Source organism: Cryptomeria japonica, chromosome 10, assembly GCF_030272615.1.
Source record: "Cryptomeria japonica chromosome 10, Sugi_1.0, whole genome shotgun sequence".
Lineage (NCBI taxonomy): Eukaryota > Viridiplantae > Streptophyta > Pinopsida > Cupressales > Cupressaceae > Cryptomeria > Cryptomeria japonica.
In genome coordinates this window covers 666,587,211-666,606,392 of record NC_081414.1, presented here as the reverse complement: position 1 = coordinate 666,606,392, position 19,182 = coordinate 666,587,211, and the positions used below count along the sequence as shown (strand labels likewise).

At 37.8% G+C, this 19,182-nt stretch overlaps 1 protein-coding gene across 1 annotated transcript in view; it reads right to left on the bottom strand.

Moving 5' to 3' along the window:
* The window catches only part of LOC131027525 (transcription initiation factor TFIID subunit 11), an 83,304-nt gene extending 65,254 nt beyond the window's left edge, over positions 1-18,050 (bottom strand). Inside the window, exons 1-2 of the mRNA XM_057957608.2 lie at positions 17,508-18,050; positions 16,953-17,040 (exon numbers count right to left, since the gene is read on the bottom strand). Of these exons, the coding sequence (XP_057813591.1) occupies positions 16,953-17,040; positions 17,508-17,854 (435 nt within the window). The 5' untranslated portion in view covers positions 17,855-18,050. The remainder of the gene's footprint in view (positions 1-16,952; positions 17,041-17,507) is intronic.
* Between the last annotated feature and the right edge of the window lie 1,132 nt (positions 18,051-19,182).

The following is a 19,182-nucleotide window of genomic DNA, read 5'->3' as shown; positions in this document are numbered from 1 at the left end:
CCTTTGCCATTTTACCTGTTCTATCTTTCAGTCACTTTAATCTATTTTGTTCATTCATTGACATTAATTCATAACTATCTTTCTTCTTTCTCTGATGTTTTTCAGTTTCATTGCTGTTAACCCCTTCAATTTGATTCCAAAAATAGAACCGATTCCCATTTCCCACCTGCCACATGACATTGTATAGAAGTATCATAGCTTTTCAGGTGTGCTTGGTTGTTGCAGAAAGGACAGGTTTTCATTTAAAAGAGTCAGAAAACTATGCCTATAAAAGCTAAATCATATAATTGCTGCTGATAGTTGTCCTAGTCTCCAAGTTGCTTTCATGAGTAGTTCCTTGCAAAGATTTATACAATTTTAATGTTGAATACTTGTTTTGGCCTCCAAATAGTGGCCTAAGAAGCTAACAGATACAGACTAAAATAGTTTGCAAAACAGCTTAAGTACTTGAATCATATCCACCAAATTGAGCCACTGGTAAGTCGATTTTGCAAGTTCAAGTTTCATTTGGTTGATCATGGGCTCCCAGGATCCTTTGAATGGTTTCCCATGTAGAAGGAAACCAAGATTTGTATTTTTTTATGTTCCGCTATCCAGGCCAACTGGTATTTGATCATGAGCTTTTGAGTTTTTCTATTTCCCTAGTAATCAGAGTAGAGAAAAGGAGGGAGCTCATCAGTGAAATTGAATCTCAAATAACAAAATTCCATTTCAATAGTTAGGAGCCCATGGATTATTGGTACAACCTTTAGAGCAGTCTATGAATGCAGAAAGTTTTGCTCGTAAAGATGAAAAGGTAAGGAGTTAAGGCATCGCCCTAGAGCTCACCTCTCAAAGAGATGAAAAGTTTTCCAGTATCATCCACCATTCACAGTTGTATCCTCAGAAGGTTTTGAATGCAGGTGGCTGCCCAATCAAAGGTAGCAATGATTTGTCGAGTGTGAATTTCGTCCTATTGTCAATCACTTTTTAGAGGATCTTCTACACCATGTTGGAGAGAGATGTTGGTCCATACCAATCAAACTATTCCACAGATTTTTCTAGTTGCATCTGGATTATTCTATCACAGTCAGTAGTTCTGATTTTATTCTATAGCAAAAAGCTAGTAACAAGAGCCAGTGGATCCATCCAGTTGTCTTCCTGAAAATAAGAGAGCAATTGTCTTTGAGTTTAAAATTCTTATTCAATAGCAGATCTCATGAGGGTGATGTTGTCCTCCTAATGAATAAACATCGGCAGCATTTTGAGTAGATCTTTTTGTGCTCAAGACCTTGTCAGAAAATCATAATTTTGCCCATAAGGAAAACCTGAAGGCTGAAATTATTCTGTACCATGAGACAATATTTCAGGGGCAGAATTTGTGCTATCTGCTGCTTTTATTTGTTAAACAGAATTGATTTGCTCACTGTTTAGAACAAATATATGGCAAAATTTGCAATTCAAATCCCTATGCTTGACCCTTCATAATCTGCATCTTAGGTGGCAGTAGTGTTCTACTATTAGGAAAGGGAAAAATTCTTTATGAGGATTTTTCTTGGGCTGCCATTTCTGCAGTGAATCCCTCATCTCTTATTTGTTTTTGAACTGCAGTAATATGAGTTGTTCGAAGATATTTCCAAATTCCTGCCTATTCCAGCTCCTCACTTTATGTCATAATTGTAGTTTGCCCATAAATTTGAACATATCCTGGCCTTTTATGTTGGCTTCTTTGTGCCACCATCTTTAAATTCTAAGACAGAAATCCAAGAGTTTTAATCATTTTTTTCTTAAACCTGAATTGTGGGTTTAGAGAGAGATAGAAAGACCCATGTGCAATGTGACCAGTGATACTAAAGGGTGGAGTAAACTGATCAGATATGTGGATTCTGTCCAGTTTTTCAGCTATTTAGTTAGGTCACTTCCTTCTGTATATCATGTGCAGAGTCCTTTAGGCTTCAGCAGCTCTTTGATTGAAAACTAGGTCCACTTTTTCCTCACTCGGATGCTTTATTGTATTGAAATCACCCATTAGAATCAAATTCTCAGTACAGGTGGTAGTGATCCAATGCATTGCTGATCAAACTGAATTATTTTGTTCTTATCATGTGGGGAAATATAGGCATTCCCACTGACTTCATAAGAATAGAAATGTGAAACAGATCCACACATAATGGATTAATCCTAGTGGAAAATGGCCCTAGTGCATGAACTAAATAGTATTTTCTTGTTGCTGCAAACAAACATAAATTTCATATCTACTCTTTTTTCAGTGACCCTACTTAAGTGATTTCCTGGTGCAGAAGCCCATCTAGTTCATGTATGATGTTTTCTTTCAGAAATTGGCATTTATTGAGTGCATATAACAATCCAATATTCCTAGATAGCATCTGCATTATACCAATCGGTTGATGTCAGATGACCCGAATGAGATTTGGGCTCCCAAAAAATGTCTTATTTTCCTGCAGCTTTGTTGGAATTTGGATCTACTATCGAATCCCTTGTATCAACCAAAGACTTCCATTTGTTTATACAATGTCTGACTCCTGAGATTGTAGGAATGAGTCCATCTAACTGCTCTAGCTTGGTTTTATGATCTTTGACTCTTGTTGCAGATTTGTACGTAATTTCTATACAAATGAATTGAAGGGGTTCTTTCAATTTGCCTTTGTGCTAATACTGTTCCTTCTTGGTTGATGTTTCTTGACAGAGATGTAGTTCAAATTGCCTTGAATTCCTTCTTTCATTATCACTATTTTGTCCAACTAAATTTCATGTACAAAACATCTTGTAGCACAATCCAGGATCTGCATAGCAACTCACAAAGCTATAGTAAAAATGGAGTAAATAATAACCAAGTGAGATTTTAACTGCATGTGTGAGCTCATTGTAGATTTAATAATGGCTGAGCAAGATTATGCTGATTATCCATCATGCTCTAACCAACTTCTACATGAGCACGTGCTGGTAGAACTGCTTTAGGCTATCATGATTTTTTTAACCCCAAACTTACAGAGATTACTTCACATCATATACCAAAATTTGCATCATTTTCAATCTGCACTGGCATCATTGACTCAAAAACCAAAAATAGCAGCTTGAAGGAATTTCCACTAGGTTGAAGACTGGCAATGGTTGCCTAGTGAAGTGTCGAGTTGAAAAACTTTTTGGAGAATTGACAATGACATACCTGTATTGGTGTACGAAAGGGTTAGTCATATGAAGAAGATCTTTCCCTCAGCATGAAGCAACATCAAGTATATGGGCATGTACAATAACAGACATGAACTTTTTACAGATATACCATGTATGACTGCCCAGGTTTCTATGGTTGAGAAGATCATTTCTATGCATCTCAAAGTGATGAACATATCTATGGCCAGTGAACAAATGTTATAAGAAGTGCCCAAAGTAACAAACAGTAATTGAAGAATTTGCTTTCAGAATGACAATCATTTCACCAATGGCAAAAGACACCTGATATTCGGTTACAAAAAGCATCCTTGATGCCAAAGAGGGTCATTCTTCATACACAAATTATGTGTCCTCAAATGAAAAGGTTTCCATCATATATCTGAAAACAAGGCACATGATTAAGATTAAAAAAACAAATGAAGACTTTGGAGTGTGGCTTGCAAGTCAAGGAATTATGCCCATATTGCAAAGATTGTTTCATGACAAATATATAGTAGTACCTGTTGTGACCTTTTTTTCACACATCACCCCATTGAGGATGGGGACCCTCTCCTTTCCTGCTTTCTAGGGCTTTTGTTAGTGTCCTGTGGCCTTCCGCTTCAGTTTTGCTCAGTTCTGTCAAGTTTTGAATGGTTTGAGTCTTAAGGATTGAAAGTCGGTTTTTGCAAGCCAAGTGATAAGAGAGTCTAGACACCATCAGAGTGCCCAGAAATGCCAAAGGACAAAGAACGCAATTGATTTGAGCGAATTCAGACAACTTTCTATTTTTGGAAAGTTTTTTTTTTTGCTTTTTTCCTATTTTTTAGGAAGTTTCGTTTTGGGCATTTTTAGCTCGATCCCCAGGATGGCTGTGTTTAGAAAGTTTTCCCTATTTTTTAGGGATGTCTTCTTTTTTCTTTTTCAGAGTGGGGACCTAGGGTTTACACCAGCACCACTGACCTACATCAATCGCGATCGAAAACTTTCAAGTTTTGACCCAAAAAGCTAAGTTACTATATTTTAGGGGTCAGGACGTCTCGGATGGGTTACTTGAGTATGGATTTCAAATATCATATTAATCTGGCGAAAAATTGAAGGAGTTATTAAATTTTAAAGTTTTCCAAATATTTCTAAGTCTGGCTAATGGTGTTTAATGTGGTGATAGGAGCTTCTCAAAGTCCACCCTCATGGAAGGGAAGCATGGCCATGATCTTCATGAAGTCCGCCCCCCTTGGTGCCATAAAGATAGAAAAGTCTTCCCAAGGTACAACTCCAAAAGTCCGCCCTACTCTTGATAGCAAAGTGGCATGAGCCAAGAAGTCCACCTAGAAAAGTCCGCCCTATTGATGGAGACGGTGCAAGGAGACCAGTAAAGTCCGCCCATGATGGAAACTCACAAAAAGTCCGCCCAAGCATTGGAGCATGTTAGAAAAAGTCCGCCCAAGATGATGGAGAGGGAGCCCAAGAAAGTCCGCCTAGTCAAAGTTGAAAGTGTTTGGAGGAAGCAAAAAGTCCGCCCTCCAAAGATCATGGCCTTCTCAAAGTCCGCCTTGCAATGGAAGGTTAAGTTTTTAGCAAAGGTATCAAGGCAAGCAAAGTCCGCCTTGAGGAAGGTTTGAAGGCCAAGGGCATAAGGTAAAGAAAGTCCGCCTAGAGGTATGTGAGTATGGTCATGGTAACAATAAAGTCCGCCCTCACCTTGGTACATGCAATTAACAAGTTCCGCCTTAGGGGTATTAGGAAGAAAGATGAAGCTGGTGCCCAACACAAGAAAAGTCCGCCCTGCTTGTGATTAAGGTTAAAACAAGTCAAAGATTGCTGACTAAGTTTGAAAATTGGAATATTCTGAGTGATGTCAGCAAGATCTTGGAGAATGCAAATTGAGAAATGAAAATGGAAAGTTTCTTGAAAGATGAATCTTGCAGATTGAGCTGATCTTGAAACTGGAATTCAAAATAGAAAGTTGCATTTAAAGGAATTCGAACTTGAGGGTGATGACATTACAACTCAAAAATAGATTAGAAACTTTCTCCATGAGTGTCTAAGACTGAAATCGAATTGGAAACATGAATTGGAAGAGGATCTGCATGTTTCTAATAATGAAACCCAACTTCAATACAAATAAGACATTCTTTCCTTCAGTTTTACATACAAGAGTTCGAATTTATAAGTGTTGAGAGCAGGTTGAAGGAGTTATTTGAAGACATTTTGAGAAGATCTGAGTTTAACTATCATTTTAAACTTAAGCATTCTCAGATTTTTGGAGTTAAACCAACCAATAGAAGGCAGATTCATCGAGTTTTCTGAGTTTTCATCGAGTTCCTTCTATCTTCCTGTCTTTTTCTTCTCATTCTATCGAAGGTGAAGTTGGTTTTGAAGGTAGATTTATTAGATTTTCTGAGTTTTCTAAGTTCGTTGGAGGTGATTTTAACAGATTTGTCCAAAATTTCAATAAGAAAGATCATGTTGGACTGAACATTCACACCTCCTTTCTTACTTCCCGCCTTTCAAAACAAATTTGGATGAGATTGATGTTATTGCAGACCTGGTTTTTGGATTAAAATCAGAATTTAGAGTATGGAGTTTTATTATCATTTTCGAAATTCCTACATGTGAAAACTCCATTTTAATGACTAAGTATGAAAAATGAAGTAAACAACTTCAACCACTTGGTCATTCAATACCTCAAATTTTAAAATGAAATTCTGATTTCTAACTTGGGCTTCATGTGTTTTCGCAGATTTCAGTCACAATGAAGTTTCAAGTAGACAAAGATGCTCCTCCTGAATCAAGGATGAACTCAAAATGGAAGAATGACAGTGATACAAACCTCAGACATATCAATCTGAGGGAGTTTAAGAAAAGGATGTTCGGCTTGGACAACCTTGTGCCTACTGTGACCGCGCGTAAGATGATGAAGAGTGGCATCGTACATGCTATTGGCTTTCTCCCTACTATGCAGTGCACGGAGTTGGTAGTTGAGTGTGCTAGGCACTATAACCCTGACAGTAAAGATGTTCTAGCACCAAACGGAAGAGTGTTGGCTAATATCAGTGATGTAGCCATAAAGGAGGCATTTAGAATCCCAGAATATCATAATGTACCAAGGATGAGGCCAATCAAATGTATCAAGACCACATGGAGGAGTATGAGGCCACCATCAGTCATTCATGGTTGGATAAACCAAGAAAGGGGGCCTCTAAGCTATCAAAGAAGAACTTGGTGAGGGCATATTTTAAAGAAGACATTGGAGACATGATTGTCCTTTTGAATCGAATAATGGGTAATCCCCAAGGTGCTCCATTTGAGCCTTGGATGTATTACTTCAGTAATGAGATAATGAATGGAGTCAAGATGATTGGCTGGGCTCAGATAATAAGCAACAACTTGGAAAGCTAGCTGAAAATTTTGGAGGGAGATAAAATCTTCTACATGAACTCGTATTTGTTCTATTCCCTTTCTAGAACTTATAGATACAGAGGCCTTACCTACAGAGGAGAGGTGGGAATCAAGGAGAATCAGTTTCCTCTTTACGATTGTTACCCAAAGCTGCATATGGAAGAAAAATTACATTTCAAGAAGGTGAATGATGCATTTCTGATGCATATCACGCGAACACTGCAAGGTGGATTACATCAGAGACTCTCTCAAGAGTCAAAACACCTCATAAGCAGATTCAGGTATTGGTATATCCAATACCCAAAATTTACCTATATCAGAATTCAAGGATTCTCTGGATCTCCCTACAAACTCCCAGTTTATCCCACCAACCGAGTTGTGCTGCTAGAAGTTGTGAGGCAACTGGAGAGCTTTATGACGGTTCAGAGAGAGAAGAAGAAGAAGAAGAAGAAGGCAGGAACATCTTCTCTTACTATTGGAAATGGATTGGAAACGTGTCCATCAGCACAAGCTGCTGCCACTGCTGAAAAGGAGCTAGCATGGTACCCCTTCTACCTATACAAGGCAAGAAGGAACTTTGATCCGTTCCGTAAGATGAAAAGGGTAGAAGGAATTGTGTTTGAACACGGAACCGATTTAGAGGATTATTGGGCCAATAGTTTCGAAATCAGAAGAAGATTTTGGTCAAGAATTCCCCTAGGTATGGTAAGAGCAACAGAAGTATTCATGGTCGCTAATCAAGTGGAAGACAGTCCTGAACTTGAACAGTCGGGTTCGAGAAAATAAGAAATGAGCCACTTGCCTTGATTGATTAGGCAGACGGGGAAAAATCGGATTTGGCAGACCTTATGAAGACAGTGGTCGAATACTCTAAGTGGTGGACATCCGAGAAGACAAAGCAGCTAAAGTCCAAAGGTTTTGCCTTGACTTATGATTTGATGGGAACGGATGATTCTATGTCTTCCAACCATGGTATCTCTTCAGGCAATGCTCGTAATCCAGAAAGTGTTGGGTCCCAGAAGAGAAAAGAACCTGCTGGAAATTCTGGAAAGGCTAAGGGAAAAAAAATTATTCGGGAAAGGCGTGAATCTAATGAAGGTCATTCGACCTTGAGTGCCGCATCTATTGTGCCTGACAAGAATACAATTGAAGAATAGGAGATGGACACAGATATGGAAAATAATGGAGTAAGAGTGCCTTCTCCTTCGATTGAAGAGATAATGAGAGAAGCCATCCAAAATCCAGCCAAGGAACAAGTTGAGCCTCCAGCGGTTTTTCTTGATGGTATAGTTACTGGCCCTGGGGAAATAGATGGTGAATTTGATAAAAATACTGAGGAGCAATCAACCGTTCCTGATTGGTTGAGAGAAAGGATAAGGGCTAAGATTCCTAATGAGATCCACTCAGAAGAGAATACTGCAACATTTCTGGCGAAGGTGAAAGAACCAATTGTGATCAAACCACCCAAGCCAGCTAGAAAATTCTCTTTGATTCAGAGGGATAGTGCAGGGTTCATAATGGTTCAGATAGTTGTACCGAAAGAAGGAAAGACCCAGAGTGATGTTGCTCGAGAAGATTATAAGATCACTATAGTAGAGTTGGGTAAGCCTACTCAGGCTCAAGAGATCCAATATTTTGATGATTATTGCAACGCCCTCAAGGCAAGACTAGCTAGGGAAAAGGACAAAAAAATTAAGGTTGAGGAAGAGAATCAGCAATGGAGGAAATATGTTCTCCATCTAACTAAGCCACTTGATCATGAGATAATAGTTACCCCTCCGCGGCCTCTTCCGCTGGAGTCGATGAAAGATTATGAGAACATGACGGGCAAATTCGGGCAAGTTAAGGAATGGATCTCAGATGCTTCGACACACGCTGACATACTTGTGGAAAATTTGGTATCAACACATGAGTCAGCTTCTTCATTAGTCAACAGAATTCAGGACTTGGCTGCAAATTGGGAGGATATGAAAGAAATCCAAGATGAAATACTTCCACAATTGAGGATTATCCGAGGTCTGTCAAAGCAAGACTTGATAGATGTAGGTGTCATCCAAGATGGGGATAAGTATGATTTTAACATTTGGTATTGTGCTTTGGTCACCAGAATTGAGGTCTTGAAGAAATCTGAGACTAAGTGTTTTGAGATTGAGAGGAGTGTTAGAGAGATTTTAAGTAAAGTGTTTCATGTGGCATCAGAAATTTGGCAAAGGGAGGGCATGTGGAAAAAACACCTACAGGCAGAGAACCTAAGAGCCAGAATTCAATTGAGCTTTTTCAAAGTCTCGGGGATGATTGATAAAGGGGATCTCTCAAGAATTGCGAGATTTCTCCTCATTGACGACAACTTTCTTGCCCAGGCAGTTGAGTGGGAGTGCATCCTCGCCACGTATACTGATGATATGGACATCATCGACTTCCAGATTAGTAACTTGCCAACTATCACTATAGAAGAGGTTCGACTCATTGTGTCCAGATACATTGAATCTACAAAAAGGGAAACTGGACACTCACCTCAGTGATAATAGCAATTGTGCCACATGTCACTCTTTTGTTTGTCTAAACTGATGGAGTTTTGAGAAACCCTAATTAGGGTTTGTAACTTTCAATTTGGGCCCTTGATCACTGTTTGATCTCGGTCGTTCATTAATTTTTGAAAACTATATAAGGCTACCTCCTCTCATTTGGAGAGTGTGAGGTTTTTGATATATTGTTGCGTGAAGGTCATTTTTCAAATAATACATTACATGTGCGCTTTCTCTTAAGGCTTTGTAATCTCTGTTATTTGAGTGATTGGCATGGTTTCAATTTCCTCAACACATTAATTAGAAGTTAATTTAGATTTGCTTTCAAAGTTGTTAGAATTGAATGAAGGATTTGATAAGTATTAATTAATGGTGTATCTCTGCTCATACTTTTGGTGAATGGATGATTTCCATTTCACTGTGCAAAGTTAGTCTAAGCCTATCCCCTGTGTATGCCAAAACTTCAATCATAAGCACAACCCATTGATGATTGCACCCACTTTGTGTAGTTGTCCTTAGTGTGGTGAAGCAAAGTGTGGTTTCCCGAGAACACCTAGTTAATACCGTCTCCAAAATTCGTAGGTTTAGATCAGCTTTCTTAAACCCTATCCCTTTTTTCCCTTTTTGAAAGTCTAAACCCCGGAAAATCAAAAAAAAAAGAGGAAGAGCCTGAAATTGATAAATCTATCTAAGTCCAGAAGCTTGAAAGACATTCGTAAACGTAAGTCCCCCTTGAGATTTTCAGCATACACTACCCAAGTAGCTATCCCACTAAAGTCGCTTGTTCGCACATATAGACCTTGGAATCAGCAGTGATTTTTCAGGAGAGGATAGAATACCTTTGGGTATCTTATTCTAATGTTTGGTAGATGATAAAACAGACACCAACAGTACCATAATTAATAGAAGTTTCTATACAAGAAAGGTAGTGACATGTTTTAAAAAAAATCTGTTGCAATATCCTTTTAGAATGATTATAGTGGAATAAAATGCAAGATTGGGATGAAAACCTTCACATTTGTAGGATTAGTAGCCATGCCATTAGTGAGTAGTATGTTGAGGTAATATTTCCTTGGAATTATGGGAAAAATTTTGAGAAAGTAAATTCAAAAGAAGATGAGCTTGTAGCCATTTTGCCCAATGAAGTAGGTTTGACAAAGACAATAATAGAAGCCTTTGGATTTCCTCAAATGTCATTACTTTTTTCCCATAGACTTATGTACAATGTAAAATGAGCTTAGTGCTCCTAGCTGCATATCCAATACTCACTGCAGCCAACATAGCCTATTAGCTTTTGATAAAAGGAATTTAGGATACTACTAGTGACAGCTGAGCTCTGGGTAAGGAATATCATGCTCTGGATGCTGCATTTGGTATGGCAGTACAGTTGGAAATTTGAAATTGATAGCAGAAGCTCTGTGCAAATTCCTGTGTTCAATTCACCCATTCCTCCAAAAAAGCATACATGCATGTATTGAAAAAGGCCTTCGGTCAAAAACTTACAACTTAACAAGGCCTTTGTTATTATTCCATTAACAAGATACAAATTACTGAAAATTAGAATCAGTCAAATGACTAAATGTATGAGATATTGTCATAAGCCCTCTAAGAGTTGACATGCTTGTTTTGTTGATTTGCATATCAAGCTCACTTTTTAGTCCTTCCAAGTTTGAATATGCCAATGTAGGATAAGTTCTCAACCATTGCGTTGCAGTTCTAGAAAGCTAAAAAAATTACAACTTTTATGCCAAACTACACAGCTTTGTCATTTAACATTGAATTTGGTAAGGAAAGTATAATGTTGAACATTTTTATGTCTGAATTATTCTAACTTTTTAGATAGAGAAGGAGCATTGATTTCCCTTTTTGAAAGCAAGGAAGACAAGGCTTATTGCCAAATTAAACAGTCAAAGAACTATTGACAAAATTTTGAAGTGTTGTATAGAGCAAGAAGTTGGCATATGAAAGCACACAAATAGTTTGACAAAATGCATCAATTAGATATAGTTTCAGAGGAAAAAACACTACTAGAAGTATATAGATCTGAATTAATTAGAACCCATTGTCATGATCCCTCACCTTAGAATGCTTACGAATTATCTAGATGCCATATCTAGTAAAAATTATGTAGATGAAATGGGTAGTAAAACGACTTGGAGGACTAAGACAATGATTCTAAAACCAGGGACAATTATGAGGAATTTAAACATAATGACATGTTGAGATCAAGGTGTGAGTATCAATGCGGAACATTAACTTCATTTGTTTCCCATCTACTATATCAATAATATATGCCACATCTCCTAGTGATTCTAAAGGTTTAACAGTGAACATTTTTTCTCTCAAATTATTGACCACAACATTTTGAACTTGTTGATAACTACTTTCATGTAAATGGCATTGCTTCCATGAATTTTAAAAACGGACAATGGCCTCCCATATCAATCAACAGATTTCAAGACTCTAGCCAACTTGCTTGTTCCCTAGAAGGTCTTCAAGAACTTCAATAAACATGATTTGTCTAAGGTAGAGGAGCTTATAACAACAAGATCCACAAGCATACTAGTTCCTATGTTGACGTCAAAGAGACATGTCATCCCAATCCACATCACACTTCAATACTGCATTTTGAACTCATTGAAAACTATTTTCATGTAAATGAGTTTTTCTTATGTGGGTAATGTTTCAACAAAATTTCCATATTTAGAAAATTGACTAGGGCCTCCCATATTAACTATCAAATTCATTTGATGACTCTAATCGACATGTTTGGTGCCGAGGATTTCTTCAGACTTATGTAGCCATCACCACTTTACCATCATTCTCCTTTTCAACAAATCCAATCACCACTTTCATGGGTTGGAGTAGAGGAACTGTTGGAATCAAGGAACACTAAGAGGGGGGGGTGAATCAGTGTTATGCAATCTTAAATATTATTAAACAGTTCTTTCAACCACTTAACACATTTAATAAAAAGAAAGATGCAAGAACATATAATGAACAACCACAGCACCATAACACAAGGATTTTATACATGGAAACCCTGTTAGGTTAAAAACCACGGTGGGGAAGAACCCACAAAATGAGTATACTCAAATATAAGTTTTACAATGGGAATGCACATGCATCCAGGCACACTGCCTAGAGCTCACTGCTCAGAAAGGAAGGCTCACTGCCTATGAATCAATTACAATAGATTACTGAAGTATTTGAACTAAAGAGTAGCATCTACCAATGCCTGATAATAGTTTCGGTTAAGCACAATAAGTACACTTTTGACACTTATCTCACTCTGCTCTATTTCACTGTACTGTCACAAATCTGGAGCATAGATCTCAAACTTGCGCACGTGAAACTGTGCACGAACGATTACACAACCTCTTCCATACTCAAAATGATCAAAACAATCGCTCTTATATATCCACAACAAGAAATCATATCGGCTTCATGTCGGCTCAAGAACATTTCACACTTTATTGAAACGTGTACAAACTGGCGGCAAAATCCGAACTCAAATGCTAATGCAGACCAAAACAATCGAACACATGCTACCACATATGTCGGCTAAACATCCTCGATCACAAAAATAATCGCCAAAATCGCTCCACTTAATCCGCATAAGGATCTACTCAACAAGACGGCTGCTCTACTCTATCAAACCAATACCCGATAGACCGGATCTTCTAACTCATACACCAATCATCACCGGAGGCTAAAATTATGGACTAAGGTACTCCAAGACATCCATCTAGCTTCCCTCTAATCTGCAACACAAAATGTTAACCCGAAACAAAATACCAACCAAGATATCAAAAACTGTCAGATGCTCTATACTAAGCTTGTCGGACTTAAACCAATCTTCAATCTGACTTTCAGTATGAGCAAATCATTCACAGCGGATGGGTATACTGACTTGGGTTGCCATCAATGACAACACCGGATGACCTGTGCAATGTCTCTTGTCAACAGGAACATAGAACACCAAGGCCCCCAAACATATATGTTTGTATCCCAAGACAGGAGAGACATCTCATCCCAATCCATATCACTCTTAAAAACTATCCATTAGAGGCAACTGTCATAGCAATGGTGATGACTGGCAAATTTCTAGCATCCCCATCATTATGGAACTTTTAAAAAAACAATATGATGATGAGCTAAGGAGAATGATGGTAAAATTAGGCATCATTTAAGCATTTCAGCATTCTCACCTACAGGGCCTAACATGTCCAATATTTCAACCTCCCACAGCATATCATTGACAAAAGAGCATGCGCGTTTCCTTCATGTTGCACTAAGGCTTTTTTTATTTTCCAAAAAATAGTGTCAAAACAATGCGGAATCAGATGAGACAGCTGGACTTTTCGGTAGCTTTGGAAGATTTGCAACTTCAAGTGATTGACTTTTGTGTTGAGGTCAGGTGAGCCCCAACCCAACTTGCACTCATTATATGCAATCATTTGAAGTGACTTTTAGAGTATATTTACTAAAAGTTCTTTAAAACATGAAAGCATTCAACTTACACAACAATGTCATGGCAAACTAATTAAATGGAATTCAATGACTCGGGTTCAAAAGGACAAAAACCTTGCAAATCAAAGAACAATAAAACACATAAAAATATGGAAAAAAAACTGCCATTATTATTCCATGCCAAAAATAGCATGTAAAAAGAGAAACAAAGTTCAAACATAAGACATAAATGAAGATTCAACATTGCCAATTATTCTCAAATTCTCGGCAACTATCAAATTCTCAATCACGTACAGTGTACCCATTACAACTTAAGTCATAAGAGTACAACAAACCCTGGATTTCCATTCAGCACACCCCAAAATAATTTTTAGGTATGAGGATTGCAGCATCCCTCATAGAGTTCAAGGGTAGTCAATTTTCACAAGTTACCACTTCTAAGCAAGCCCCAAGTTCCTCAAAAATTTAACTTTTAGGGTTAAGGTCGGTTACATGTTTTTTAAAAACATCAGTTCATTTATTGAAAAGATGACAATTTTTACGGAGTTTTTACTGAAAACCCCGGTCAACAGTATTACCCAGTCAGCCAGTTCAAATTGGCATGCCCCTGGTGCCAGGCCATGGTTAATCACAGTTTTTTCCGATTATTTGTTCTACATTCTAAGTCATTTGGTTAGGGTTCTTGTTAGCTGTGAGGCAGTTTCTACTTAACTACTTTTTTGCAATAAATAGAGTGTGAGGTTTAATTGTAGACATCTTGAAATCATTTAACACCAAAAGACCATTATGATTGTTGCCCAAAGATACTTAAGAGAAAGTTGAATGCCATTAAAAGGTTTTTTTGGCAAGCATGCATTCACTATTAATGATCCTATATGTGTAGATGCTCTACATTATACTGCATGATTATTTGTTCCTCGATGCATGTTGAACAGTTTATGATATCATGTTCATTCTAGATCTCTATATTATTTTAGCAGAACTACATTCTTGAATTTCACAAAACCAGCGTCAAAAAAAGAGCTCTATCACAACTCCTTTGAGGTTGTCTTATCCTTTCAATTTATTTTATATGTTCAACATTTATGGTGAAAGGGTTTCACAAAAACACTCACTTCCCCCACTTGCATTTCAATGCAAATAAGTATATGGCTTTGAATTTTCAGACTGTATATTACCATGGGCAGCAAATCAAAGAGAAGCATCCCCTGTTAACAGTGGAGGAATGCAATCATGCATGCTATCGCCAAGGAATTTGTCGTCGACAGATTTTAGGGAGAACAGAATTATAGACAGATGAACCAGATTTAAAGACACAAGAACCAAATTTAACTTAACTACTGAAAAAATGAAGCTTTTCGTATCCCAAACTGTATCATGGAAAATTATCAAGTCATTTAAGTTAATCAACTGTAAAGGGTGTTTACATTATGTTATGACCTCATAAATGCAGGTTTGTTAGACGAAAAAAATAGGATAAGGGAAATATTTAAAGTAGAATATTATTACATAATTGAATTCCTCTCAAAAATTTACACACTTCCAAATATATCGCACCTAATTTTGAGTCCATATACAAAAGTTATAGCCCATGCAAGAGAAGGATTTGTGTGAAACAACCAAATGGCAGTTTTCTTTCTAGAAATGCTGTCTTCACAACCAGTGGAGTGGTTTTCTAATTGCTTAAAGCAGTAGTTTTCCAATAGCAGCAGTGTTGTAAAGGCATAAAGCAGAGGTATCATAAAAGGGGCGGTTTGTTACCTACACCTGCATAGACTGGCAATTTTGTTCTGATATAATGTGCATATAAACAATACAATCTGGGGATGTTTCAACTTCAACTTCTGTGCTTTTGGGCTTCTCATTAGGCTCAAGCATGTTGTAAGGAACACGATCAAATGTAAAGACCTCAAGAAGGTAAGGAACACGATCAAATGTCGAATGAAGGTATTGCATGCAAAGGCGATTCATGTATATGTTCAGATAGATGGTGAAGAATAAATTGTGATCCATTACAAATTCCTAACTCTGTACAGAATTTGATTCTCAAAGGATCTAAACTACTATGAACTCCAATCAATACTGCAGAAAACTGAAATATAAGATATATGCTAGCCTTTGAGCTCTGAGCCTTTCCAGATCAAAACCAAAAGCCTTTTGCATTTCTAGGTACATAACCCAAAAGATCATAATCTCATGCATACTCTTAAGGTATAATCAGGTTTCAGCACAATGGAGGAGAAAACATATCGAATATCCCATGGTAACTGATATAAGCACAATTTTGATGGCTGTCACAAGTTTCTCATAAACACCTATTGTTAGCACTATAGTTCAAGTGGAACTATTACAATATTCCACTGAAAATATAAAGTACCATATGAGGTGTAAGTTTGCGAATGACCTCAAGAAGGTAAGGAATGCAGTTGAATGCCAAATGAAGACATTGCATGCACAGGCAATCCATGTGCATCTTCAGAAGAGCACACAGCCAAATGGAAAGCGATTGTTAAGTTTGTTGGGAAAGCAATCGTCAATGGTAGATTGCAAAGAGTATTTTTAAGCGTTTGACTTTGAATACTAGGAAGAATGTTCATGTCCTTGAAGGCCTCAAGGAGACAGTTAGCTTGTAAAATTGCAAAGAATGTAGTGGATAATGAAAGCAAAAGAAACAAATTGAATATATGACTACAAGTCTACAACTACAAGCATAGCACTTGTACCTAAGAGCAATGAGGAGTCTGAATTAGTCACAAACAAAGTTAGAGAACAACAAATGCTTGTAAGTTACTGTTTTGTGGAATCATATGAAGAATCACATGTTGTTAGTAATATAGTTGAGATTGGAAGAACGGTGTGTAATACATGTATCTTGCATGAGAACTTGTAGTTTTAACTTTTACATATTGGAATGTCAATACATGATATAGATGCCAGCCAAAAGGATTGTATAAAGCATCAGGTTATAAGATTTGAGTGTCTTTTCAACATGTAACTTTGAAAACACACATAAGGAGATTAATCCATGATAATGAATCATATAATGCAATATCTATGTTGATACAGATCATTATAAAGATATCTACCAACAATTTATGGATATATGTAATCCAATTTATCTAAATGTAGAAGGGCTAACAGGATAGCTCAGTTCTTGAAAAGGAGAAAAATGTACACTTACTACAAAGTACAAACTATGCATCGGTATTCTCCTACATTTCCTACCAAGAACAGAATTATGGTTATGTAACCATGTTTAATATTGTTACATGATTCCGAAAATGTCATAAAAAAGTGCCACTTGTAGTCAATGCGTAAGCATAAACGTAAGGGGTGCAACGAAGAAAAATAAGCTGTTGTATGGGCAATTTTTCCCTTGTTCAATAGCTCAGCAAATTAACATACCCTTCTCATATTTGCTTTTTGAAACCCAGACCTTCGAAAAGATTCATATCTCTCCATTTGTTCAGGTGTAAACTTTTTCATTATAGCCCTGAGAAAGAATAAAGAAAACACACCATAGCTTAGCAGTTCACTACAATGAAGAAAGGAAAGGCTTTTTGCAGAACAGGAAACAAAAGAAATGCAACAAATCTTTCTACTCATTGTACTCCAATAATCGCAGTATATGTTATCATAATCATATTATTCTACTAAATGCATAATGTATCATATAGAGTATGTAATTGTGAGGCTTCGCGAGACTCAGGAAGCATGCCGAACCCTTAGAGGAACTAGTTAACTAAGGTCAGTAGACACTACACTTGTTATTAAAGTGCCAGAAAAAAAAGCGTCCCTTGTTTATTTCTGATCAAACTTCCCCAGAGACAAGCCTGGTAATGGTTTACAAGGAAACAATTAACCAATTAAAAGAAAAGCAAACGCTGACTAATGAATTGAATGAATTAGTAAAGCATTAACATCATTGCAGATGTCTTAAGAAAAAATATTCCTACATACGTGAATCTCTCTGTTTTATCAGGGTCTTCGGATTGGTATTTTCCTAATTCGACATCCACATTCTCATTTTCTTCATCATCGTCGTCGTCATCTTTGGCAGCAGCTGTGGTGGCTTTAGCAGCGTCCGGAGGATTAACAGGCTGTTGGGGCTGCTCCTGAGAATGTGGAGGACCATCAGGGGCGTCATAATCATCATCATCACTAGAAATATTGCCCTTGCTCTTAGAGGAGTCCTTCAAATCTTGTTTCCCGGCTGCTGCTGCTTCTGAATGTGTAGGGGATGGAAGCGGTGAGTCAGGAGGTGTAACGGACTCATTGAAGGCGCTTTCGAATGGATCCAGACTCATTTCTTCTGTTAAAAGCAAGGGTGTTTACTATTTTAGGAATTAAAAATGATATCTGAAAAACGACCGGCACAAACTTATATGAAAAGAATTATTTTTTCAATTTGTGAGCCTGAACTGCGTGATTGCTCAAGCTTTTGTCCAATACCCTCATATGTTTCAGTTGCGAATTTGTGGGCAGATAGCTGTTTTGGGTATTTCATATCGTTTGCTTTAAATGCCCATTCAAAGTGGGTCCCAGTAAAGTTTTAAAATAGACAGATCTTCGGTGTGTTGGTCCCATGGAGCGTGGAGGGCATTCTCAACTCTTTTCATCTAGGGGAGAGGTGCGAGAATGTGCGCACCCCGGATCCACATATCAACTTTGACTTACATTCAGCGAGACGGCTGAGTTGGCTACCCAAAATCAATATTTTACATGTCAAGGTGGATTTTTGTCCAGTCATCGCCGACTTGTCTTTTAACTGCGTCAAAAAAATGTCACTTCGAACCGTCAACCGAAATGTGACCGGGCCCACGCCCGAAACCTATCATGCTTTCCATCTGTATCTAACGAGGTGGCCATGTGGCGATCAACCACATGCACACCCAATCGACCACCACGTTCGTCCAATACTCATGCCACCACATTCAAATTTCAACTGCAGTGGCATTAACTATGCGTCAACCCTTCATCAAAACTGTTGGCTCACACTTTTCAAGCCCTTCAGCGTTCAATGCGCCCGACTCCTTGCTCTTTGGGCCAACGCTCGTTCATTTCTCTCTTGCTCAAGCTCTGTTGATGGTTTTGTTTGTCGCCACAACCCGCTCGCCATGGGACGCCTTCAAGCTGACTTCGGACCAGAACATGTGCACCCAATACCAGGTAATGCATGCATGCATACCTTCTTTCACTGTGGCTTTTGTCTGGTATTTTGGGGTTTCGTTTTTATGTGTGTTGCTCCCTCGCCACCTCCATTTTGCAGGTAGAGAGCTGAAAGACGAGGACGACGAGAATCTTATTGCAGATAGCCACACAGGTCTTTTCCTTATTGACCCAGGTGAGGATATATCCTCACTAAGGCTCACGAATTTGCAACTTTCTATGCTCTTCTATTGTATTACTTTTTTTTCGGCATTTGTCATTTCAGTTTATTGTTTACTTAATGGTGTTCTAACTGTGTTGTCGTTCTCAGATGTTTTTTTATTGTCCTGCAAGGGTTGTCCATGCTTTTGCATTTTTTTAACACAACATTTTGTGTTCATAAACACAAATACATAAAAAAAGGGAATCATACTCCTCTGTTCTAGTTTTACTCTCGTTTTAATGGTGACCTTTGAATCAAATTTTA